Consider the following 27381-nt stretch of genomic DNA (forward strand, 5'->3'; position numbering starts at 1 on the left):
ACCAATCTATTCGTTGTTGGATGTTTTTGGGGGCAGCAACATGATTGTTCCATGTGAGAAGGGGTCCCTTGGGGTCAATAGGGGCTAAATTGAAGGAATCAAGAAGGCGTCGAAAGTCCATGGAAGGACCTCGGTCAGGATTTCCGCCTTGCTTGTCATCCAAACTGAGGAACGCATTAAAGTCCCCAATTATAAGCCAAGGATCAGTAGGATTATTATCCCCGATCCTATTTAAAATTCGCCAAGTATGAGGCCTTTGGGCTACGAACGGGGAACCATAAAAACACGTAAGATGAAAAAACTTATTATCAACAGGAAACGAGACATAACAATCAAAATGACTGATGGATTGAGACAGCAAAGTTAAAGTTACATCATTGTTCCATAACAAAAGAAGGCCACCGCCTCTACCTATTCTAGGGACTTCCAAACCAGAGTCAAATTTTAATTTAATTCGAAGATTGTCAACAGCATTTTTAACTAGTCTTGACTCCATAACAAACAAAATGTCCGGTTTACAAGAAGAAACTAAACGGGAGAGGTTTCGGAATGCTCGTTCACTCCCAATACCGCGAGCATTCCAGCTGAGAAGCTTCATGGCTATACGTTTAACGTATTTTTTTTTTGACACAGTTTACTATCCATTAATTAATATTGACAGCTCATTCGTGAAGACTTGACTTGCATGAATATGAACTTTAGAATTAAAATAAAAACTAAGCTGTGTTAATTAAGCTTTTATTTATATATGTTAGGTTAATATTATTTGTAATGTAGTTATACTTAATTATATTTTTAATTTTTCTTTTAATTATTTATATTTTTAGTTATATAATTAATTCTTTTTATATTATTCAATAAATAATATTTTTTTATAAAAAAAAATATATAATTTAAGCACTATTCATAAAAAAAATATAATAATATTTAAAATTTGTTATTAATTATAATTTTAATTTAATTATAATAACTTTAATTTTATAATATTATTTTTTAAAATATCAATTTTTAAATATATATATATGAATTGGATAACAAAAAAAAATGATGAAAGATCACTTAGGTCCGTCAGAACGAAAATTACAAATGGAGAGAATAGCTGGATGTACTTAATTAATTCCAAGATTATTCCCTTCGGTTTTTATATATGATTGGTGGATAGTTTATAGTGATAGTCCAGAGAACGTGCTCAAGTCAATCTTTTTCTTTTTTGTTGATATAAACAGCCAAATTCTTTTAATATATATGTCCAACTTTTTTGTTTCTTTCTGTGGTGGGTCTAATTCTATATATTACTATATATATATGAGTCCTTTTTACGATATAATTCAGTTAATATTTAATTAGTATATAAGTTTGATATACATAATAATAATTAAAAAAAATTCGGCACTTAATTATCGATCAATTCCTTTGTTATATGTTGGTTTAATATATTAATACGTACAATATTATATTCTGGTAACTGAATTTAATAATTAATAAAATGCTGATTTTTGGATTAAAAATTATACATATTGATACTTTGTGTTGAAAAAATTATTACACATTAATTTCTACAAATCTCTAATAATGTTGAAGTTTCCAGTAGTAGTTTGATGTAAAACTATACATCAACTAATTGAGTTTATTTAATAAACGCCCAGGGCCAACTATTTCTTTGATATTTAACTAAAAAGAGAATTTAACCGGTTAATCAGCTAATTCTAGGAAGCAAGTACACACGTTGACCCAGACAGTTTTGTTTAGCCACTCCAAAGGTCCATAATCCTATATTTTATTCCATCACCACTTTGGTGTTTGCATTTATATGTCAAGCAAAATAAGCGTGGTACTTCAGTAGCATATTAGGTTAATGGAGATTATTTTCTATCATTACCTTCCATCTCTCTTTGCTTATTTGCTTCTCGTTTTTGCTCTTGTTCACGCGCAGGATGATCAATCAGGTATATATTAAGTTATAACTGCTTTGTATATATACGACAACATATACATCCAATTATCCAATTAAGTATGTAATCTCGTTATTTTGTTCTCTATAAGGCGTGCTTGATATCTATATATATATATATACACTTGTTTCTCAGGATTCATTAGCATTGATTGTGGATTACCCAAAAGGTTAAGCGGCTATTCTGAGCCAGATACAGGCATAAAATACATATCCGATGAGGCCTTCGTTTCAGCCGGTGTCAGTGCTAGTCTTCCGCCTGATTTCGTAACTCGATATCAAAAAGAGTTAGAACATGTGAGAGCCTTCCCTGAAGGAATCCGGAACTGTTACACCATAAACGTCACCAGTGGCACTAGATACTTGATTCGAGCAACATTTTATTATGGAAATTATGATGGCAAAAATTATCTGCCTGAATTTTTTATACACATTGGTGCTAATGTTTGGGACAGTATCACTTTTTTTATAGATATACCTCTTACTAAAGAGATCATACATGTTGCTTCAAATGAACATTTACGTGTTTGTCTTGCCAGTAATGGCACTGGGACACCATTTATTTCAGCATTGGAATTAAGGCCTTTGGCTAATAACACATATGTTACCCAATCTGGGTCGTTGGAACTCTTAACGCGCATGGATCTTGGTTCAATTACCAATGTAACATATAGGTTTGTCTTGTACTCTCCTCCATTATTTTATTTTCTGAGAATTGCGCCTAATTAGGATTACTTAGCGATATTCCATAAAAGTAATTATATTAAATTATGTGAAGACTCTCTTCGGACAGAGTTTTGATGAAGAAAGCTTTGAGAGAGAGAGAGAAATGAAAGAATTGATCAATCATAACAGATTGGCATTAGTATTTATTTATAGTGTGGAAACACAAGAAGGATACAACTGAAAGTTGTTATAGTATAGCAAAATATAAACCAATTTACAACGAATTTACTAACTATTGTCTAATGATTACACTGACTAGGATGGTAATTGTCTTGAGCTTCTTGTATTCCAACAAATTATAGAGAATTCTTAAAAGGTATTACGGGTGCTTAGCACTCTAGGTGTCATACTATTGTTGTTGGTGTAATTAAGTATCAAATTCTCCATAGGGAATAATGCAAATCAATCGTAGGGCGCCACCTATAGAAAGTGTTAGACACTGTATATGTCTAATAGCAATGTTTTAAATTATATGAGATAGAATAATTAATTGCACCAATAGCGATATGATTTATTTATTTTTAGTCCAAATAACTCTAATTATGATTATTGTTTTCAGGTATCCAGATGATATTAAGGATCGCAACTGGAGATATTATGATGTGAATAATTTTGGAGCAAACTGGACTACATTAAGCACAAGTCTCGCTGTCAACCCTAGCTTAAACTACAAGTTATCACCTGTGGTCATGAGTACTGCCATCACACCAACAAAACCCGATGAACCACTAATTTATGAGTGGTCAACTTACAGTAATAAAAAGGCCGTTTATTCATTTTTGCACTTTGCTGAAGTTGAGAAGCTCAAAGCTAACGAATATAGAGCTTTTGATATCTACATGAATGGAGAACACTACTTTGGGCCTTATGCCCCTAAATACCTTGTCATGGATACTTTATACGGTGATAAAGCTCTCCCTATACCTTCAAATATTTTTGGTAGTTACAATTTCACCTTGGTCAAAACTGCAAATTCAACTTTGCCACCGATCCTAAATGCTATTGAGTTGTACACTTCGATTGATTTTTCACAGTTAGAAACAAACGAAGAAGATGGTACGTACTTATAATATTTTAAGATACATATATGGATGCCTTTTATTTTATTTAATTATCTTATTTTTATGTTTGTGTTTGTTTGTTTGGTCATATGAATGATTGTTTTGACTACTTTATTATTGTTAATATGTGTGTGTATTAGTGGAAGCCATTACTATGATAAAGTCAACCTATGGAGTAAAGAAAAACTGGGGTGGTGATCCCTGTGGTCCCCAAAAATACGTGTGGACAGGTGTAAATTGTAGTTATGGTTCTGATCCTCCAAGAATCATATCTTTGTAAGCTTTACTAAATTAATATATACCTTAAATTAATATATTCCATTAATTTTATTAGCAGTTTCATTAATAATTGTAACTATCATATGTAATTTCAGGAATTTGTCATCTAGTTGGTTGAGTGGTGAGATAACCTCGAATATATCAAAGCTCACTATGTTGCAAACTTTGTAAGTAATAAATGAACTCACAATATATGAATTTTGTAAATAAATATTACCAACTCCAATTAAATTCGATTTTATCATATACACTAACGCAACTGCACATGCACGTGTGTATGTGCAGGGACTTATTCAACAACGACTTAGTTGGACCAGTGCCTGAATTTCTATCACAAATGCCTAACTTGAGGGTCTTGTAAGCTACTAACAACTCATGTTGATCATGACTTTTTGTTAATTAATTAATAAAAAGCTGTAGGAAAGTATTTTTATTTACAATTAGTTTTTTTTTTTAAACTATGTATATATTAATTTATTTATTTTTTCTTCAAGAAACTTGGCAAAGAACAAGTTTACAGGTCCCATTCCAGCAGGGCTTATAGCAAAATCAAAAAGTGGCTCCCTATCACTAAGGTAAATGTCTTGTAAAATTTATTATTATTATTATTATTTTTAATAAAGATGAGAAAATTATATATATATATATAATGTATATTTAATTAGTACTTTGGCATTGTTTGTAGATTAATTTTTAATTCAAGCAAAGATATATTCTTTTTTACAACTTAAAATAACTGACTAGGACTTCATATATAAATTTTGTAGCATCGATAGTACTGATAGTGCTGGTAACACTGACGATTGTACCTCATCTACATGCAAACGAAAGAATAGTAGCAATATTATAATTCCAGTTGTAGCATCCATTAGTGGGTTGGTCTTGTTGCTTTCAGTAGCAGCTGCTATTCTATTTTTCAAATGGAGAAGGATGCAAGGTAATAATAATTGTAATAACTTAAGTGAGAATTAATTTGCTTTCAAGAATTATATATTAAAAGCCAATACAATTGTTTTTTTTACTATTTAATATTGTCTCCATAATTATGACAGTGGCATCAGCAAAACCCCAAGCAACATCAGAGCCAGAGATCCAATTTGGTTTAATTGAGTCCAAAAAACGACAATTTACATACTCTGAGGTCCTGAATTTTACAAACAATTTTGAAAGAATTATTGGAAAAGGTGGATTTGGAACAGTTTATCATGGCTTCATTGATAACACTGAAGTTGCAATCAAAATGCTTTCTTCTTCATCTGTTCAGGGCTATCAACAGTTTCAAGCAGAGGTATATATGTATATCTCTTTTTTACATGCAATTAGCAAACTCTGTATTTGTTTTAAGCACTATCTAATGCATGATGAGCTTGAATTTGAATTTCAGGTTAACCTTTTGATGACAGTTCACCACAGAAACTTGACTAGTCTTACTGGGTATTGTATTGAAGGAACCAAAATGGCATTGATCTATGAGTACATGTCCAATGGAGATTTAGACTTGCTTCTTATAGGTTCAGTTTATTATTAACATGTCAAAACAAAAAAAAGAAATTTCTCATTTCCTAGTTTTATTGACAATTTGCATGCATGACACAAGTGACTTTATCTATGTGCAGACCAGAAAAATGAAAATGTATTGAGTTGGGAAACAAGACTTCAAATAGCAATTGATTCAGCACAAGGTCTGTAATGAAAATTTACACCTATTATTTTAAGTTTTTTCCCTTATTATCTGCTCAAAAACTCAGTACAATCTCTAACATTCATTAAAATTATAATGGATTGATATATGTAGGATTGGAATATCTCCATAGTGGTTGCAAGCCACCAATAGTTCACAGAGATATTAAGACCACAAATATCTTATTAACTAACAATTTCCAAGCAAAACTAGCTGATTTTGGCCTCTCCAAAAGCTTTCCTACGGATGGTGGTACTTATGTGTCTACTGCTATTGCCGGTACTCCAGGATACCTTGATCCTGAGTAAGTTTTTGCATTATTTATTTTTATACACTAGTCTTCATTAAAGTCGACCCACTTGTCAAAATAATGAAAAAACATTGATTTACTGAATTTTGCAGATACTCTATAACAAACCGGCTAACCGAAAAGAGTGATGTGTATAGTTTTGGAGTTGTTCTACTCCAAATAATCACAAGCCGAACTGCCATTCTATGTAGAGGCAATGAAAGGACTCACATAAGCACATGGGTTAGTTCGATGCTTGGTAATGGAGATGTTAGAAGTATTATTGATCCGCGGTTGGAACAAGATTTTGAAACTAATTCTGTATGGAAAGTTGTTGAAATAGCTTTAGCTTGTGTGTCCCCGAAATGCAGTCATAGGCCAAATATGAGCCAGGTAGTGGCTGAGCTAAAAGAGTGTTTGGCAGCAGAGTTTGCTCGAAAAAACCACAGTCGTATGACTGACTCCACTAATTCAACAGAAGTGTTCTCCAGTACTACCAGCCTTACCTCTGCATTTGGTCCCTTAGCAAGGTAGTAGTATATAATACTATATATTTTTGGCAAAACCATGTATTTGTATCTTACTATAAATAAGTTTCCTTATGATTTTTTTGTCGCATGAGTTGGATTAGTTAATGTGTTATTTATTTTTATGAAATGGAATTTATGTATTATTGTGTTTCATGAATTTATTTGTTCTCTATTAATAAATTGTCTCGCGCGCTTTGTTAAAAATAATCACGGGCCATCATTTCACAAGAATTTTTAATCAAATAGAGATGCTTTAATTTAGAGTAATTTGTGGCATAAATATTTAAGTTTAACTCTCATGATTGTAGATAAATATATAAGTTTAATTTTTGACAGTAATAATACTTAAATTATATATATTTTCAGAACTTTCATAACTACCTAACCGTTAAGTGTTAAATTATTATTCACATGTCGTTTTTTTAATTAGTATATTTTAATTAATTTTTAAATAAAAAACAAAAATATAATGAACTGAATCATAATTAAGGACTGTTTCATGACCATTGACTTGGTACTTTACGGTCAGATACCTATAGAAGTTTGAAAATATAACTTACGTATTATTATCGTAAAAAATTAAACTTAGATATTTATATATTTGCAACTGGGAGTAAAACTTAGATATTTATGCCACAGATTACTCTTTAATTTAACTGTTTGTGTTTTTTGTTAAGGTAAATAAAAATTTTCATTAATAGGTAAATCGAACATAATCCATTACACAAGAGAGAGAGAGAGAGAGAGACAGAGAGAGGGGGGGGGGGGTGGCTCCATTAGTGCTATGATGGAGAGACGACGATATGAAGCCAAAGAGAGGAGAGAGAGAGAGGTCAAAGAGAGAGAGGAGAGAAAGAGAGCAGACGGAAATAGGGAAGAAAGGGGGCTCGCATAGGTTTGTATTTGCTAAAACTTTTACTGGCCCAATTAATACCGCCAGTAAAACTTAAAAAGTAACCATAAAATGAAACGATAATTAAGTAAAACTTTTACCATCGCAATTCATAGCGCCGATAAAAAAATTCCCCCTAAAAATGCTTGCGCACCTTTTCAGAGCGTGGGAATTATTCCGCCAAAAACTTTGACAGTTTTGCCGGTGCAAAAGGTCGCCGATAAAAGGTGAAAACCCCTGCGAACAAACTTCCGCCTTTTGGCGGTTCTCATCAATACTTTCACTGTCTAGCTCATTAGGAACTTGCACCGGTAAAACAGACTATTACTGGTGATTGCCAGCAAAAATATTTCATAGTGCCAAATGAAATAGGCATAGATTTCGATATTGGACAAAAATACCTATATATAGTTTATGTAGCAAATAGGATTTTTTTTGGTTTAATGCGAATTATATGTATAATTTACCATAAAAGTGTAGGACTTTGCCATATAATTTAGATTCTATATGAATATAGATGCAATTAATAATCTGCTATCACATGAAATTTAATATAACTAAATTGTATTTTACTATAAGAAGTTGATACAATTGAAATTAAATACCCTATTTTTCTAATCATTGTCAATTGTCTTTTTATTTGTTTGTTATCGTAGCTATCAATTACAATCACCATTCAATTTTGGTAGCTAAATAGAATTAAAAAATCAATTAATTAGTAATTAACTATAATTCTTGTGAGATCGACTTCACTATTGTGAGCGATACATATTGTACGTGCATGTTAAGATTTTTTACAACAGTACGTAACCGTCAGTTGGAATCCCAACATTCCAAAATGATTTTTTAGAGCATGTCCAATGAAGATACTTTTAGAATGTTTGACAATATAGATATATTTTTGAAATCTTTTAATGGATACATATTACACTGAAAAACAAAATGTCATTGTATGACTTTCTTTATATCTTCTCTTTTTTATTTTTTATTATTATTATTTTGTTATAAAGTAAAAAAATTTAATTATTTAACATATATTAAATAGTAATATAATATTATTTTACTAAAATTTATATGTATTTATTATAAGAATATTTTAAAATAAAATGTGTCAAAAATGATATAAAAGAAAGACAAAATAATATATTTTATTTTTAGGTGATGAATACTTTTAAAAATAATATCATTTAAGACAGACGGAGGGAGAATTTATAAATTATAAGATGGGGGGCAAATTTGTAGAACAATTAACTTGGAGGGACTGATTATTGATGCTCTTACTGACTATTATTTCTTTAGCAGTGGCTATTTATGATTGTCATTAATATGTTTTAAATACTTGCAACTACAAATATTAAATATTATATTTATTATTTATCGGTTGCTACTTTGACTACATTAAAAATTGTCGAGTAACTATGGCCTTATCCAAACTTTCTATTCAAAAAGAAAAAGAAAAGAAAAGTAATGATATCCACCCATTAGACGTGTCCAATTGGAAAAAATCCTATCTCTTTTTATAGTGCGCGCACATCTCCAATCCAACTGGAAGCAAGTGGCGTGGCGGTATTGATGACCAACTGGGCATATGGCGTTATATATCAATTGTATAAGTACTGGTTAAGGCCCTTGTTTGCAATTGCAAAAGTTGAAATTTAATACCATCTCAATCATAAGGTCAGTCAACTTTAATTCTCACACCAAAACTCAGAAGAATTTTCCGCGCTTCCACTTTTTCCAATTCTTTTGCTTTTTTATATTTCGGTATTTTGATTTTAGAATGAAAAATATTTTTTTAGAAAAAAAAATATCTATTTTGCAATTTCAATCGAACCCCAACAAGAGTTTCGAAAAATATAGTTAAAAAAAAAAAAAGAGTTTCATAAAATATTCCTTATAGAAAATATAGAAATTTCTATTTTTGGAACTTATTATAATATAGAACTTTAATATAATATAGCTTTATACATTCTTAATAATAATTATAAATATATATTCAAAGTAAGAATTATTCTATTCTTTTTTACTGAGTTCATGATATATATAAATTAGTGATTTACAGACTAGTTAGTTGTACCTACTGTTTTTTATTTTTGGTTTTTTAATAATATACCTAAAATTAATTTTATTTATAAAAATACTTTTAAAAAAATTATTTGGACAAATACCGATGTGCCACGTTAGCATACATACCGAAATTCAAAATAATTACCGAAAATAAAAAAAAAAACTGGAAAAATCTTGTTTCAAAAAATTTTCGTTTTTTGAGAGTTTTTTAAAAAGTAATCATTTAGTTGCTTTTGATATCGATAAGATATCAATTAGTTACTTTTTCATTAAAATATTTATTTCAGAATTTTACACATACATAAATAATAAAATAACTATTTTAATATATGAGAAACATTTATTTTTCTATCTTTGAAAAAAGACTACTAATATCAAAAATAACTTGTTTGTTTCTTTATTATATTTTGTTAATAAAAAGCAATAAAATTTTAAACTTAATAATATTCAACATATTAAGTAATATCATAAATTATTGTAAATTTATTTATTATATTGTATTTAAAGTTACCATATATTATACTAATAAAATGCTATGTAGTAACATTTTTAAATAAAATGAAAAAAAATATTTTAGTAACCTATAAAATTGGCTACTTATTTAAGATATATTTATGTTATTTTTTAATAACTTTTCATTTAACTTTAACTATATTTAATAAATTAATAAATTGCAATCAAATATAAAAAGTTACCATGTGGCATATATATAAAAAGTCACCACTAAAGTTATTAGTATAATAATATATAGGTATTTATTATTTTGAAACATAATTTATTTATGGGTTAAGCAAACAAAAAAAAAATATTTTATAGTGTTTAAATTACTATTTTGTCCCTTTTAAAAAAAATTACTATTTCGTATTCATATAAATAATTTAAAAAATATATTGAAATTTATAACGTATAAGCTTAAAAGGAATATAAAAATTTATATAGTTTAATTAGAAAATTAATAATAAAAAATATATAAAAAAGTGAGATATATCTTTATATATTAAAAGTGTCTATCTAACGGCAATTTTTGGTTTAACGATTCTTTTTTTATTTAGCCTTACACGATTAACTTAACAGACGGTTAACGTTAAACGTTAACAAATAAATAAACCTAATAATTAAATCCAAAAAATTAAACAATCTTTTTTTTTTAAATTAAAAAAAATATCTTACCCACATATCTTTCTAACAAATCTTACCATTTTTGAAATTATTTTACACGGCTAAATTCAAATTTCAAAAAATAAACCCAAAAAATTAAATAATATTTACGATTAACTTACATATCTCTCTAACAAACTACAATTTTTTGAAATTTTTTTACACTGCTTCATTCAAATTTCAAAAAATAAACTCAATAATTAAACCAAAAAATTAAACAATCTTTATGATTAACCCATTCATCACCGATACAGGCAAACACAACAAAAGCCTCTCTCTCAATTTCACCTACTGAAACAGAATGCAATCATCAGTTGTTAATTCTCATTGCTTTTGGTAAAATTTACACCTTTAATACTTCTTTGTTACTTTTGTTGTGCTATTTTAAGTGAATGTGGCTTTATAATGAGCAGATGAAAATTTAATACTTCTTTGTTACTTTATAATCGAGACTTTGAGAATTGAGGGTTCCTTCTTTGTCTAATTTACACATGCTTTGCTTATTCTTAATTTTGTAATATTTGTTTTTCCAGGTCAAATATGTTCTTGCTGCTATTATTTTAAGAACTGGAACAAATGCAACATATATTATAACCTTATTATTATTGTTTCCAATATGTTTTTACTGGTCATAAAACTTTAATTTAAATTTATTATTCAAATCTCTCTAAATTAAATATTATTTATTTTTTATTCATTTATTTCCTTCCGAACTCATAATATAATACTTAATATAAAACATAGCATACGTGCATCGCACGTAACAATATACTAGTATATATATATATAATCTACATACAACACACCAAAATAAATACACTACAAAAAAAAAAAAATACCCTAAGTGCTAAATAAATAACTACATATGTATCATTATACATATGTGATGATATAAATCTCTAAAATAATATTCAACATATCAAAAAATAACATAAATTACTATAAATTCTTTTATTATCTTGTATTTTTTAGTAACTTATAAAGTTATCTGATAATATTAAATTTTGTTTAAGCTTCACTACCGTTTGCTTAAAGATTAAAGGCGACTAAAATAGTACCATATTAATTTTGGTTATGTTTTTCGGGAACAACAAATAAATATATACTTCTTACATATTAAATCGGTCCCTTTTAGAAATAGATTACAATAGTGTAATTTTTGAGACCAAAATTATTAGTATATTAAAAAAAAATACCTACACATAAAAAAAAAATATGAGAGAGAATTGTAAAAATAATAAATAAATTAAAAGTAATAATAAAAAATATTTTAATTTACTTGATGAAAGGTTTTTTTTTTTTTTTAAAAAAAAAAAAAATGTCTGTACGTACTAACAAAAATTAAGTAAGGAAAAAAAGTTGGAAACTAAGAAAAAAGGAATGTTGATTACATTAATGGCAATAAATAAAAGATTTGGACATCCACATAATTAATACTATTTATAACACTCCCCCTTGGATGTCCATAATAACTGCCTCATTAAAAACCTCGCCGAGAAAACCCAGTGGGACAAAACTCGATCAAGGAAAAAAGAGTGCAGTATGAAATTACTCCCCCTCATTTTGGCATTCGTGGAGATCCTTTAATCGACGCATTCCAATCTTGTGAACCATCTTCTCAAAAGTTGATGTTGGTAATGACTTCGTGAATAAGTCTGCAAGATTATCGCTTGATCGAATTTGTTGAACATCGATATCACCATTTTCTTGAAGATTGTGTGTAAAGAAGAATTTTGGTGAAATATGTTTAGTTCTGTCTCCTTTAATGTACCCTCCTTTAAGTTGAGCGATGCAAGCAGCATTATCTTCATAGAGAATTGTTGGTACTTCTTTATTAGATGTTAATCCACATGTTCCTCGAATATGTTGTGTCATTGATCTTAACCAAACACATTCTCGACTTGCCTCGTGAATTGCAAGTATCTCAGCATGATTTGAGGAAGTAGCCACCAGAGTTTGCTTTGTTGATCGCCAGGATATAGCAGTGTCACCGCAAGTGAACAAATAGCCAATTTGAGATCTGGCTTTATGTGGATCAGATAAATATCCTGCATCTGCGTAGCCAATAAGTTGTGACCCACAATTATTAGAATAGAATAATCCTTTATCAATAGTACCCTGGAGATAGCGGAGTATGTGCTTAATCCCTTTCCAATGTCTATATGTTGGAGCAGAACTAAATCTTGCTAATAAATTGACAGAGAAAGCTATATCAGGTCTTGTACAATTAGCAAGATACATCAATGCTCCTATTGCACTAAGATATGGTACTTCTGGACCAAGGAGCTCTTCATGTTCTTCTCTAGGTCGAAAAGGATCTTTTTCTACATCAAGTGACCTAACTACCATTGGGCTACTCAATGGGTGTGATTTATCCATATAAAACCGTCTCAAAATCTTTTCAGTATAAGTTGAGTGGTGAATGAAAATTCCACATTTTAAATGCTCAATTTGTAGACCAAGACAAAATTTTGTTTTTCCTAAATCTTTCATTTCGAACTCTTTCTTTAGATATTCCACAGCTTCTGAAAGTTTTTCAGGAGTTCCAATAATATTCAAATCATCAACATATACAGCAATGATAACAAACTCAGGACTTGAACTTTTTATAAAAACACATGGGCAAATAGGATCATTTTTATATCCTTCTTTTAATAAATATTCACTAAGTCGATTGTACCACATGCGTCCTGATTGTTTTAATCCATACAATGATCTTTGTAATTTAATTGAGCACATTTCTCGATTGCTTGAATTATATGCATCAGGCATCTTAAATCCTTCAGGGATCTTCATGTAAATATCACTATCTAGTGATCCATATAAATAAGCTGTGACTACATCCATTAATCGCATATCGAGTTTTTCACTCACAGCCAGGCTAACCAAATATCTTAATGTTATTGCATCCACCACAGGAGAATATGTCTCCTCATAATCAATACCTGGCCTTTGAGAAAAACCTTGAGCTACAAGTCTTGCTTTGTATCTCACAACTTCATTTTTCTCATTTCTTTTACGTAAACATACCCATTTGTATCCAACGGGTTTCACACCTTCAGGTGTTTGGACTATAGGTCCAAATACTTTGCGTTTAGCAAGTGAATTCAATTCTGCTTGAATTGCTTCTTTCCATTTTGGCCAATCTTTTCTATTTTGACATTCTTTGATAGATTTAGGTTCAAGATCCTCGTTTTCATTCATAATTTCTAGCGCTACATTATAAGCAAAAATATTGTCGACAATTACTTCGAGTCGGTTCCATTCTTTTCTTGTATTGACATAATTTATTGAGATCTCATTATTGCTAATATTTTCAGGTACCTGAATCTCTTCAAGAGATTTGTTTATGTCAACATCTTCCTCGAAATTTTCAGCCTCTTCATTAGGGCCATCTTGATTATTTGCTCCCTTTCTTTTTCGAGGATTTTTATCTTTGGAACCGACTGGTCTACCACGTTTCAAACGTGCTTTAGAATCATTAATTAATTGTCCTTTCTGGGACTTCAATTCGAATTGGAGCATTTTCAGCTGGAATATGTGATTTTGTAATTTTCTTTGGGTCAGTGAATGCATTTGGTAATTGATTTGCAATATTTTGCAAATGAATTATTCTTTGAACTTCAAGTTCACATTGATTTGTACGAGGATCAAATTGAGATAATGATTGTGCATTCCATATAATTTCTTTTTCCAGCTGTTTCTTTTCCCCTCCCCCTAAAGCTGGGAAACTTGTCTCATCAAAATGACAATCAGCAAAACGTCTTTGTAAATACATCTCCAGTTGTGGGTTCGAGATATTTAATGATAGATGGAGATTCATACCCAACATATATTCCCAGCCTCCTTTGAGGACCCATCTTTGTTCGTTGTGGTGGAGCAATCGGAACATATACTGTACAACCAAAGATTCTTAGATGGGAAATATTTGGCTCCTGACCAAAAGCCAATTGTAGTGGGGAGGATTTGTGATATGATGTTGGCCTAATGCGTACAAGTGCCGCAGCATGTAAAATAGCATGTCCCCAAGCTATAATTGGGAGTTTTGTTCTCATAAGTAATGGTCTTGCAATTAATTGGAGGCGCTTAATAAATGATTCTGCTAGACCATTTTGTGTATGTACATGAGCAACAGGATGTTCAACATTTATCCCTATTGACATACAATAATCATTAAAAGCTGTGATGTAAATTCACCGGCATTATCAAGGCGGATTGTCTTGATTGCATAGTACGGGAATTGTGCTCGTAATCGGATTATTTGAGCAAGCAATCTTGCAAATGCTACATTACGAGTAGATAATAAGCAAACATGTGACCATCTAGTTGATGCAGCTATCAATACCATAAAATATACGAATGGTCCACATGGTGGGCAAATAGGCCCACATATGTCGCCCTGAATTCGTTCAAGAAATCCAGGGGATTCAATTCCAACCTTTACCGGTGAGGGCTTAATGATTAACTTTCCTTGAGAACAAGCAGCACATGAGAACTCACTCGATAAAAGAATCTTTTGGTTCTTCAATGGATGACCATGTGAGTTCTCTATTATTCTACGCATCATAATTGAACCGGGATGGCCTAACCGGTCATGCCAAATAACAAATAAATTTTTCTGGTTTGTGAACCTCTCGTTCACAATAACATGAGTTTCTATTGTACTTATACGTGTAACGTACAAACCTGAAGACAAACCAGGTAATTTTTCTAATATGCATTTTTTTCTTGAAACAATAGATGTAATGCAAAGATATTCAAAATTATTTTCATCTATTGTCTCAATATGATATCCATTACGACGTATATCTTTGAAACTCAACAGATTCCTTTTTGATTTGGTGGATAATAAGGCATCATCTATAATAATTTTTGTTCCTCTAGGCATCAATATAATTGCTCTTCCGGAGCCTTCAATTAAATTTGCAGTGCCTGATATTGTATTAACATTTGCCTTCATTCTTGATAAATTTGAAAAATATTTATCACTTCTGAGTATTGTATGAGTGGTTGCGCTATCCACCAAACACATATCATCACCATTATTTGTAGAATCATGTATAGAATGACAAATGTCCATTACTTCATTAACAAAAAAAAACATAATAAGTTCAAAATATAAATGCTTAAATATTAAAAGTTCATAACATAAACATGCCAAATAAAATAAACACCTTAAAGTAAATAAATGATAATAAAAAAAACATAACAAAGAAAAGTGACTAATTGTGGACATTCCCATCTCCATTATCGATATTCATGTTGTTATTAATGAGATCTTCATTAAAAAAATCTGCAACATCTAAGTGCGTAATATCCAAAGGCTCTTTGAGAAAACCATCATCTTGATAGGCAAAATTTGCTTCTATTTTCTCCTTTCCTTTCACAGATGCTTGATAAAGATCAGCAAGGTGTTTTGCGAGTACGACGGGCGCGTGCCCGGTGTCCTTTTATTCCACATTCGGAACGTAAATTTTCAGAATTTCTATGATTATTATTTTGAGGACCTTTTCCCTTGTTCTCAGTAGTTGTGCTTTTCATTGGAGTATATGAATTTTTATTTTGACCATTACGATGCCAAACATTGCTTCGACCGCGATCGCGACCACGACCGCGACTTTGATTATGGTCACGACCACGTCTATTACTTCGATTATGATCACGACTACGACTATGATTATGATTGTCAGCAATTGTAGCATTCACTTCAGGGAATGGAGCGAGACCCGATTGGGCGAGATTCATGATTTTTCATCAAAAGTTCATTATTACGCTCGGCTACTAGAAGACATGAAATCAATTCGAATATTTTTTAAAATTTCGCTCTCTATATTCTTCTTTGCGGGAGCACTTTAGAGGCATGAAAAGTAGTATATGTTTTTTTCTAACATTTCATAGTCAGTAACTTTTTCTCCACACAACATTAATTTAGAAGTGATATTAAACATTGCGAGTTATAATCACTTGCGATTTAAAATCTTGCAACCTCAGGTGCAACCAATCATTCTTAGCCTTTGGCAATATGACAGTTTTTTGATGGTCATATCTTTCTTTCAAATTTTGCCAAAGCACAAGAGGATCTTTTACGGTTAAATATTCATATTTTAACCCCTCATGGAGATGATGGCGAAGGAAAATCATAGCCTTGGCCTTATTTTGTTTTGTTTCAGTATTTTGATCTTTGATGGTGTCTCCAAGACCCATAGCATCTAAATGGATTTCAGCATCAAGAATCCATGACAAATAGTTTTTTCCAGAAATATCAAGTGCCACAAAATCAAGTTTTGCAAGGTTTGCCATGGATAAAACTATATCAATATAAAGTGTAAATTATTAGACATATACATAAACTTTGAAAAAAAATACAACAAAATATAGTACAATATAGAATAAGATAATAAGATTAAACAATATAATATGATAAACAAATCAACACACATATATAATATATAAGCATCTATATAGATATATATAAGCATAGACATATATTGTATAAATATTAATTCATTAAAAAAAATGGCTAACTCGAATGTGTTTCAGTCAGATGAGTATATATATATACATATATATATTTAGTGTATCATGACTTTGAAGCAATTCGAGATCACATAACAAAAACATTGTCATACCTTGGTTAGAGGCTCGTGCTGATAACGTGTTATGAAATATTAGTATTATGTAATATTATAATTTAGAGAAAGAAAATAGAGAAGAGATGAGAATTTTCTGAGTGATTTATTCCAATAGGTGATCTCCTATTTATACACATACAAGAGTCAAATATTAAGAAACTAAGGGAAAGGGAAACTAAGAAAAAAGGAATGTTGATTACATTAATGGCAATAAATAAAAGATTTGGACATCCACATAATTAATACTATTTATAACAATTCTTATTTAAAAGGAGAATCTGCCTCTTTCAAACAAAACAAATGGGTGCATGTATTTAATGAAAAAAATTCTGTATTAATTTACTAGAGTGTATTTATGCAATTGTTTTCAAATACACGTATTCTTATGCAATTATTATTTTCTTTTTTTTTTGTGTCAATATGCAATTCATTCAACGATAAATTAATCCAAATCATAAAACTAATACACAATCAAACCCGATTGTAATATTTAGAAAAACAAATATTATAATTATTACCTCACTTAAACTATACCCCGCCATAAACGTATTCTTTATGCACTTTTTTTATCGAAGAGATTTTTTCTACTTTAAAAGTACTTAGAAATATTATTAGGGAATAATTCTATATAGAAATTCTTAGTGAAACTAGCCTTGCAACTTAAATGGTAACAAAAAAATCGTATATAATCTCCTATTGCAACTACTTTAAACACTGTAAATTTTAAAAAAATATTAAAAAAACAGTATATAGGATAATTCCCGTAAATATTTCAGTTAGCACTATAGTACTAGTCGTGTATATAAAAGGCTAAAATCAAGAATATAATATTCTAGACTAGCTAGTATCAGGAAAAGAGTATATATTACTTACTAATGCTCTTCCACAAGCAATTTCTTGTTGCAATACTGCAACATGCTTTGGTATTTTATCAAGTTCTGGTTCAAGCTCACGATCAACATGGTTAGATAATTATATATCTCACTTACTTAGTTTCCAATACCAGAAGTTCGATCTAAGTACTACAGCTTTTTCTTTTGGAAATAATTAATGATATACATACGTACGTTGCTATTTTTCAGGCTTCATCAGTGTAGATTGTGGGATAGCAGACGTGTCAAACTACGTAGATACACAAAATGGCTTCGTTTACCATTCAGACGCAGAGTTCACAGAAACGGGTGAAAACAGGGAAATATTAGCATCTTACAAAGCTCCAAACGTTGACAGACAGTTTTATAGTGTCCGAAGCTTCCCTCAAGGGAGAAGATGTTAGAGATATTATTACAATGGAAGAAAATCAAGACATTACAACACTATTGCAATATAATACAAGGATCAACAAAGAGATTAAATAAATGTTACAACAACATAATATACAACATATATACACTATATATATTATATATAAGAAATATAGAAGAAGATAAGAACACATGTAATATAAAATATGTATATATATAACAACAGAATAATATATATACACTCACTCACAACCTTGAGTGTAGATTAGTAGGGATCACCATGACTTGAACAAGGTATTACACCTTTGTCCAAAAGCTTATTTCCCCCTATCTCTAAGCACTAAGGGAACTCTCTAGGAAATAGCTTTGGGAATTATCAAGCCTTTAGGGTTTTCTAGCAAAGTGCTTTCTTGATAGAAAACTTGACATCTCTTACAAATGAGCACCAAAGACCTCCTTTTATAATGTATAGGTGATCACTTAGAATTCAAAATACACAACACTCATTTCTCTCATATAAATGAGTATTAATATAGTTTGTAACAACTATATTTCATACCATTTGAATCCTATCATCAAATTGTGTAACAACCCTTTTATTACACTAATAATGTGTGATCAACACATGAGTTACAAGTGACAACAAATTGTAACTCCTCTCCAAGTTACAACATGTAGGTTACAAAAGTGTAGGTTATAAAATCATAGGTTACACATTTATTTACCATACACTTAATATATTATTCACATATATTTATCACATTTTAATCTACTTTATTATTATATTATAAAATAATATAACAATCCCCCACTAGATTAAAATGTGTGACACACTTGTAACATTTATTTAATCAATCAAAATATTATATCAAAATATAACATTCCCCCACTTTGATTGAATAAATATACACTTTTAAAGAAGTCTTGCTTAGGTGCATTAGGTAAAATGTCTTTCGACTTGAATTTTACCTTAGTGTAGTTACCACAAAGTTTGATGAAATTTTGGTTGCCGTAGCATTGAACCACTATCCCTTTAATACAAACCGGTGATAACACACACACCCTCGCTAATGCTCACTTGAGACCGCATGTCTTGCTCTTGCACCGTTAATGGCCATGTGCAAAATTCCAATTCATGGACTCTCTAGAGAATACTCCCAATTCTCATAAGAGGCGGCACCACCTCTAGTCCATATAGGTGGAGTTTTAGTGTCTCACCACTCTTTAGACACTTCTTAAGCTTAAGTGAGTTTTCTTAAGCTTAAGCTCCATTAAAAAACATTTTGGTTTTAACCCTCAATTTTCACAACATGTACTCATCCATAGATGGGACAATTGAGTACCATATTCACTCTATTGACTTGTTAGTACCTATTGAACTTAAGACTAGATGTTTACTAGTGTTAAGATAGGTTACCATCAATGAGCAAAACACTAAGGGAGTTTAGGTCCCATCCCTCGAAAATTCATGCTTTAATCTTGTACGGAGATTAAGCGATTTGTTATAACCTCTCAATATTGATTCCATGTGAATCATGCATGCCAAAATATAGTGTTCACTTTGTGACCACTTTTCTCCTTAAGTACTTAAGCTTTGAAAATTCAATCATAAAAGATTAATTTTCACACAACTCAAATTCTCAATAATTTTGATACCAAACATATCAAAAATACACCAATTTAGACACCAAACATGTCTAAATTCTCATATTTTATTTTTAGACACCAAGTATGTCTAAACTTTCTCATATTAGAGTATACACCCCCACACTTTCACATTTGAATTATCAAGATAATATCTTGATTTTAAAATATAGAAGACCACTTTGTCTCTATAACTCTTTTAATTAATTTCCTTCTTGAAATTATTTTCACTAAATTTTGACACCAAAATATGTCAAAATTTTACATATGCACATAGCCAAATTTGATTTAGAATTTGAATTCAAAATCAAATAAATTAATCAATAATGTCTCAACACATTTTGATTAAATTTGTGGCTCACCCCCACATTTTTACCATAAAGTGTATATAAAATATCACTTTTGTTTATTTTCCTCTTCAAATGACTCTTTAAGGCCACTTTAAAAATACCATTTGACATTTTTAGTTTTCTCAACAAAATTAAAATATCAAACTCACATTACTACTCATAAAATAATGTGATTATTTTTACTCATAATTTTAAGGTTATCTCCTTATTGAGATTAGCCCAAAATTATACCAAAGTTAACAAAATTCTCATCAATTTTGTTCACAACTTTGATCATTTAAGATTCAAAATTGCTTCTCCAATTTTGTTATCTTTTCACTATTTTTGAATCCACATTGATTCACTTTATTTTGAGTCCAAAATTGCTCTTCCAATTTATAGCTCATTTCACAAGTTTGGATCCACTATGATCTTAATTGTTCTTGCTTATGATCACAATGCAAGTCCAATAAAAGTGTAACTCTCATAGTCCACTTTTCCTTATCTCATAATATGAGATGATTATCTCTTATAATCCAATAAAAGATGTAACTTCTCAAAATCCATCTTTTATTATCTCATAAAGTGAGATGTTCACCACCAAATTGAATAAGAATTCAAATCTATTCTTTATTCACAAAATAGATGATAATAATTTTCACATCAATAGTAATAAACACTATTATATTACTATCAACATTATTATCATACTATATAACTCATACATTAATATAATATGCATGTTACTAATCAACATCTTATATGTAACATACACATAATGTCAATATTAAATTCACAAATATATATGTTACATATCTCATATACATGTAACATATATACATATATATCATATACACATAATATATATATACATTAATTACACAATTATATATATATGTATTACATACCTCACATATATATAACATATATATATATACATTAATATGCATGATATATATTATATACACATATCTCATAATATAAATACATAAAAAATAAGTATTTCTACATATTTAATCTCACAATATATAGATATATATATTATGTCATATCTCATCATATATGTGATACACATAACTCATATACATGTTATATATTATATATCTAATATATATACACATACAAACATGTAATAAATTCAAATATCATATTATATATCACTATATATTATATGATATAAACTCATAATCACATATATGTCACATATATATAACTCATATATATATTATATATATTACTATCATATAAAATAGTAAATCACATAATATTCACCATCATGCTCACCCATGAACACTACTAAAAAACCCCGAATTCCCGTCGGTTTTACACTGTCGGCCAAAGAATTCCCGACAGTCCATAAAACTGTCGCCTATACGAGCGTCGCGAATACTGGGTAGAATAGACGACGGTTTTAAACTGTCAAGAAAATAGTATAGGCCACAGTTTAAAACCGTCACCTATAGTGAACACGATAGGCGGCGGTTTTAAATTGTGGCCTATAGTATAGGCTACAGTTTAAAACCGTAGCCTAAAGTATAAGCCACAGTTTAAAACTGTCGCCTATAGTGTTTTAGGCACAGGGTTAAACCGTAGCCTATACTATAGGCCACAGTTTAAAACCGTAGCCTATAGTATTTTAGGCACAATTTTAAACCGTCACCTATAGTAAAGTTTTCAATTTAATTATAAATTTTGTATTTTTCAACGGCAATTTTTACCAGTCATTTGGTTGCAAATAAAAAAGAAAAAAAAATCTACTTTTGTATTAGTATGAAGTATAAACATAAACTAAAAATGAACAAAAACTGAAATACATACAAACTACGTACTCAACTTACTTAATCATTAGTTATATGAAAGTATAACCGGTTTTAGTGTAAAGTATAAACAAAAACAAAAATTGATCATCGTAATACCCTTGTCGCAATGCCTGTGCTCGGACATATTCAATCCACTAATCACGCCAAAGATTCATCTCGTCATTTAAGTATGGATTAATTGTTCTTACCCTGCAAAAATAAAAAATAGAAAAAATTATATATTAATTAGTAAAAGATCTTCTACACTACACTACATTCTCTTTTGATAAAAAATTCCAAATTGTATTCTTCAATGTGCTCACCAAACCAACTTATCTCAAGGGGTCATTACTCATTACTGTTTAAAACAAATTATGTTAAGAAATCATCCATTCTACAATCATTATAGAAAAAAAGACAATTCTCAGTAAAAAAAAAAAAACAATTATCTTAAGAAAAATATTTAGACTTTTCTAATTTTCACAAGTAGAGTACAAGACTCACTCAAATCTGATCCATGCCAGGAAATGCTATCTAAATCAAGATCATCATCTTCCTCGTTACCAGTGAGAGCTTCAATGACATCAAGGACATTCCTTTGAAGCTTTACTTCTATGCCATTAGTGAGAACCTGCAAAGTTAAATATTATAGGGGACCCCAATGTCAATCTTTAAACAGTAAAAGTATAATATACATAAGTCAGGAAGTGGCCTGATCCAACCCAAAAGAAATTTGCTAGAATTAAAGTGGATAAAGTGAAAGTAATTCAGAAATATGTAGACAATACAAGAATTAGCTATGCAGAATTTTGTGCATTTAGGAATTTTGTGCTACATTAGTTATACATAATAATTTCTTTTTCTATTATTTCTTGAATCATCTGGGTGCTTTCACTTTCATATAACAAGAGTAAAATCATTCCCTTTTCTATTCTTTTTTTTCTCAATTTCTTTTTTTTTTTTAAGGATGGACAACCATCTTAAACTAACTTACATTGATTATGAGAATTACAAAGTTAAATACAAGTCTAGTATTGGGAACTCTATCCTTCAAAAAGAATAAAACACTATAGGAAAGAGAAGAATGCATGAAAAATGAACATTGTCAAGTTTGAAAAGTCTCTGTAAAACTATTTTTGCAGCCAAAGAAGCAACACATTACCATATTTAGTAATGAAAGCCAATCGACAATAAATGGTGAAAAGACAATCTTATAATTTTCAAGAACACATTTGATCCTGTATCACAAACCCAATTCAGTAAATCAAATTTCTTCAAAGAACCTAAGTAAAGTAAAAGAAAGAATCTGTAATAGAATACTCTATAAAATATAATAGAATTAGCCTTCTCACCATTGGACAATGATTGTTATATACACTTGATCCTGTCCAACTATAATTATCTTTCCATGATGAACATCCGCATATCCTCTGAACCCAAGTCCTTTGCAAATTGCATTATCTTCTTCTACAACTCTACCATCTGCCTCAAATGAAATTTCATGTATTATTTCAAAAAAGACATTAATTTGGCTATTTGTGATCAGCTTTAATAGGTATGTAACACAAAAATAAAGTATAAAATGATAATAATAATTCATATTTACTATTGTGCTATACAAGACCACATAACCAAAAACCATGTATAACATATGCAATCATGTACAGGAACAAAAAACATTAAGAAATATACCGATCTACGAAAATTAAAACCATTATTACAATTGCATAGCACATTAATATGTATTATATAAATATACATCTATAAATATATATATATGATACAAATTTAGTAATACTCACAAGGCACTCAGTTAAAATAAATACAAGTCTTAAAAGAATGCATGCCTCATTTAAGTAGACATCTTGCCCAATTCACACTAGCAGTTCAAGGAACTTTACCAAAATAGAGCATATTATATCACCAGTAAACTAATCTGAAACATATATTTATCCTCTAAACATAATGCTAGAAGCTTGTTAATTGTTAGTTTAGAGAAACTAAAACTAAGAATCAAATTATCACCACCACCACATGATCCAATTTTAACAAAAATGTTAAAATAAAAAAACCATCTTTGATCGTTAAAGCTGCAGAGAGAGAGAACGAGATCGACAGAGTGAGGCGCCACTACCGCCACCATAACTACTACCATCACACCACTATCACCACCATCATAACATCAAAGAGAAAATCATAGTAAGAATAAGAAAATTTCCACACCACAACATCACACGACAATCCCTATTTTTCCTAAGTCAAATAAAAATCCTTTAAAATTTTGAAAAATTAGGGCAAAATACAGAAAAATAAATATAAAATTTTGAAAAATTACCAACTATCCAAGTGGATCGAGAAGAAATAAGGGAGTGAGAATCGGGGGAGGGGTTCTGAGGTCGATGGTGGGACGACCCACACTGTCGGTGGTGACTAAAAACGGCAACGACAATAGCAGTGGCGGCCTGGGTTCAAGATCGGCGTTGAAGTGGGTTAGAGGAAAAACCAACAGCAATCGTGCCTGGGTTCGAAGAAGAGCAAGCCCGTTTAGGTTAAAAAAAAAAGAGAAAGAAGTTGAGAAGAAGAAAAATGAAAAAGAGAACTATTTGTTGGTGAGTAATGATGGTGGGAGGAGGAGTGGGTGCTATTAAGAAAATGAGAAAAGAAGAAAGTTGAGCGTGTCTGAATATCTTAATGAGAGTGAAGAGGGTTTTATTTTATTAGCCCCATTCCCGACGGTTTTAAGCCGTCGGGCAAAGTATGGGCCACAGTTTAAAATCGTGGCTAATATTTTGCCTGACGTTTTTAAACTGTCGGGAATAGTGCATTATTTTTTTTTAAAAAAAAATTCTCCACACTTATAAACTGTCGCCTAATTTATACGAGTGTTAAAAACTGTCGCCTATAGTATATTATAGGCGACGGTTTTCAACACTCAGATAACTTTTTTAGCGACGGTTCCAAAAAAAAACTGTTTTTGGGACCGTCGCGAATTTTACCTTTTCTAGTAGTGGAATGACTTTCACATAAAATCTCTTATCCTTGTATTCTCACAATCTTGATTTATCACCTCTTCCATTGAAAAGGTATAAGCTTTTGATTGTTAGAGATATTATTACAATGGAAGAAAATCAAGACATTACAACACTATTGCAATATAATACAAGGATCAACAAAGAGATTAAATAAATGTTACAACAACATAATATACAACATATATACACTATATATATTATATATAAGAAATATAGAAGAAGATAAGAACACATGTAATATAAAATATGTATATATATAACAACAGAATAATATATATACACTCACTCACAACCTTGAGTGTAGATTAGTAGGGATCACCATGACTTGAACAAGGTATTACACCTTTGTCCAAAAGCTTATTTCCCCCTATCTCTAAGCACTAAGGGAACTCTCTAGGAAATAGCTTTGGGAATTATCAAGCCTTTAGGGTTTTCTAGCAAAGTGCTTTCTTGATAGAAAACTTGACATCTCTTACAAATGAGCACCAAAGACCTCCTTTTATAATGTATAGGTGATCACTTAGAATTCAAAATACACAACACTCATTTCTCTCATATAAATGAGTATTAATATAGTTTGTAACAACTATATTTCATACCATTTGAATCCTATCATCAAATTGTGTAACAACCCTTTTATTACACTAATAATGTGTGATCAACACATGAGTTACAAGTGACAACAAATTGTAACTCCTCTCCAAGTTACAACATGTAGGTTACAAAAGTGTAGGTTATAAAATCATAGGTTACACATTTATTTACCATACACTTAATATATTATTCACATATATTTATCACATTTTAATCTACTTTATTATTATATTATAAAATAATATAACAGAAGAAACTGTTATACTCTGAATCCTACAAAAGAAGAAAGTACCAGATATTTGATCCGAGCAAGGTTCATGTATGGAAACTATGATAACCAAGGCGTAATCCCTGTTTTTGATTTGCATCTTGGAGTTGACCAATGGGGCACAGTCATTATTGATAACGATTCGACTATAACAACCATGGAAATCATACATATCCCTTCCCAAGATTATGTTCATGTTTGTCTTGTAAACATAGGCAAAGGAACTCCCTTCATATCGGTCTTGGAGTTAAGGCCTATTGATAGTCATATTTATCCAGGTGATGACACTATGAGATCGTCATCACTACTACTATATGATCATTTAGATTTTTCTTCAGAAACCAATCAAATAATGAGGTGACTCACTCCCCTGTCAGCTAGTCATATTTCCTTTTTGATTGGGTGGTTCATGGTTGGATAAAGTTTCATTCTTTTTCTGATCCAATTACATGTATAGGTACAAGGATGATGAATATGATCGCTTGTGGTCACCACAGTTTGCAGATGAATGGAGCCCAAATTTAAATATATCTACTAGCAATGAAGATTCCATTAAAAACGACGATTACCTACTACCATTCACTGTCATGAGCAATGCATATACCCAAAGTGAAGGTAACAATATTAATTTAATTTGGACCAACTTAACAAAATCCAGCAATTATTTATTCTACATGTACATCGCGGAGCTACAAAACCTCGGAGCCAACCAATCTAGAGAGTTCAATATTTACATCAATGGAGATTTTTGGTCCGGCCCAGTTTCTCCCGAGTATTTGAAAACTACCACACTGAACATCCCAAAAGCCAGTAAACCAGATGATCAAGGAAATCTTAATATATGGCTTAACAGTACGGACACTTCGACTCTACCGCCCCTTATAAATGCTTTGGACATTTATGTGCCCATTAAGCTCATAGGACAAGAGACAAATCAAAATGATGGTATTCATGACTTAACTTCCTCCTTTTCTCTTGTTTTATTTTTTCTCTCTTTCATTCTTTGATTGTCTCCTATTATATAAATATTTATATATCTACGCATAGTGAAAGCCATCAGGAGTGTGAAATCGGTGTACAAATTAGAAAAAATTAGTTGGCAGGGAGATCCTTGTGCCCCTGAAGCTTACATGTGGGAAGGTTTGAATTGCAGTTTCAGTGACAATGAACAGCCTAGAATCATTTCTTTGTACGTACCCACCTCT

General features: G+C 30.4%; 2 protein-coding genes and 1 long non-coding RNA gene across 4 annotated transcripts in view; 2 read left to right on the forward strand and 1 right to left on the reverse strand.

Moving 5' to 3' along the window:
• The first annotated feature begins 1855 nt into the window (after nt 1-1855).
• On the forward strand, nt 1856-6674 carry LOC115704592 (probable LRR receptor-like protein kinase At1g51890). Its single transcript, XM_030631793.2, has 13 exons — nt 1856-1946; nt 2088-2625; nt 3237-3733; nt 3879-4014; nt 4113-4184; nt 4303-4374; nt 4512-4592; nt 4785-4954; nt 5070-5305; nt 5402-5528; nt 5634-5699; nt 5813-6002; nt 6101-6674. The coding sequence occupies exons 1-13, from the start codon at nt 1856-1858 to the stop codon at nt 6519-6521; spliced, it is 2697 nt and encodes an 898-aa protein (XP_030487653.2). The 3' UTR covers nt 6522-6674.
• Nucleotides 6675-8933: 2259 nt separating this feature from the next.
• Nucleotides 8934-27381, forward strand: part of LOC115707582 (putative leucine-rich repeat receptor-like serine/threonine-protein kinase At2g19230) — a 28475-nt gene continuing 10027 nt past the window's right edge. The window contains exons 1-5 of one of the 2 annotated variants that reach the window (XM_061108364.1): nt 8934-9086; nt 18349-18530; nt 26157-26533; nt 26634-27121; nt 27224-27365. In XM_061108364.1, coding sequence (XP_060964347.1) covers nt 26226-26533; nt 26634-27121; nt 27224-27365 — 938 coding nt within the window. In that variant the 5' untranslated portion in view covers nt 8934-9086; nt 18349-18530; nt 26157-26225. Of the gene's footprint in view, nt 9087-18071; nt 18230-18348; nt 18531-26156; nt 26534-26633; nt 27122-27223; nt 27366-27381 lie in introns of those variants that run through there. The other variant, XM_030635594.2, reaches the window with a different exon arrangement.
• Nucleotides 22227-24979, reverse strand: LOC133033537 (uncharacterized). Its single transcript, XR_009685653.1, has 4 exons — nt 24618-24979; nt 23635-23764; nt 22787-22913; nt 22227-22492 (listed from the first exon to the last, which is right to left on the reverse strand). It is a non-coding gene; the product is annotated as an uncharacterized LOC133033537 (long non-coding RNA).

Source organism: Cannabis sativa, chromosome 1, assembly GCF_029168945.1.
Source record: "Cannabis sativa cultivar Pink pepper isolate KNU-18-1 chromosome 1, ASM2916894v1, whole genome shotgun sequence".
Taxonomy (NCBI): domain Eukaryota; kingdom Viridiplantae; phylum Streptophyta; class Magnoliopsida; order Rosales; family Cannabaceae; genus Cannabis; species Cannabis sativa.

What these genes read in the sequence shown, in the direction of transcription:
- LOC115704592 (XM_030631793.2), top strand. Translation starts at nt 1,856, where the DNA reads ATGGAGATTATTTTCTATCATTACCTTCCATCTCTCTTTGCTTATTTG. An exon ending in CCTCCAAGAATCATATCTTT is followed by an intron (nt 4,015 to 4,112) that starts GTAAGCTTTACT and finishes ATGTAATTTCAG; the next exon opens with GAATTTGTCATCTAGTTGGT. An exon ending in CCAGGATACCTTGATCCTGA is followed by an intron (nt 6,003 to 6,100) that starts GTAAGTTTTTGC and finishes TGAATTTTGCAG; the next exon opens with ATACTCTATAACAAACCGGC.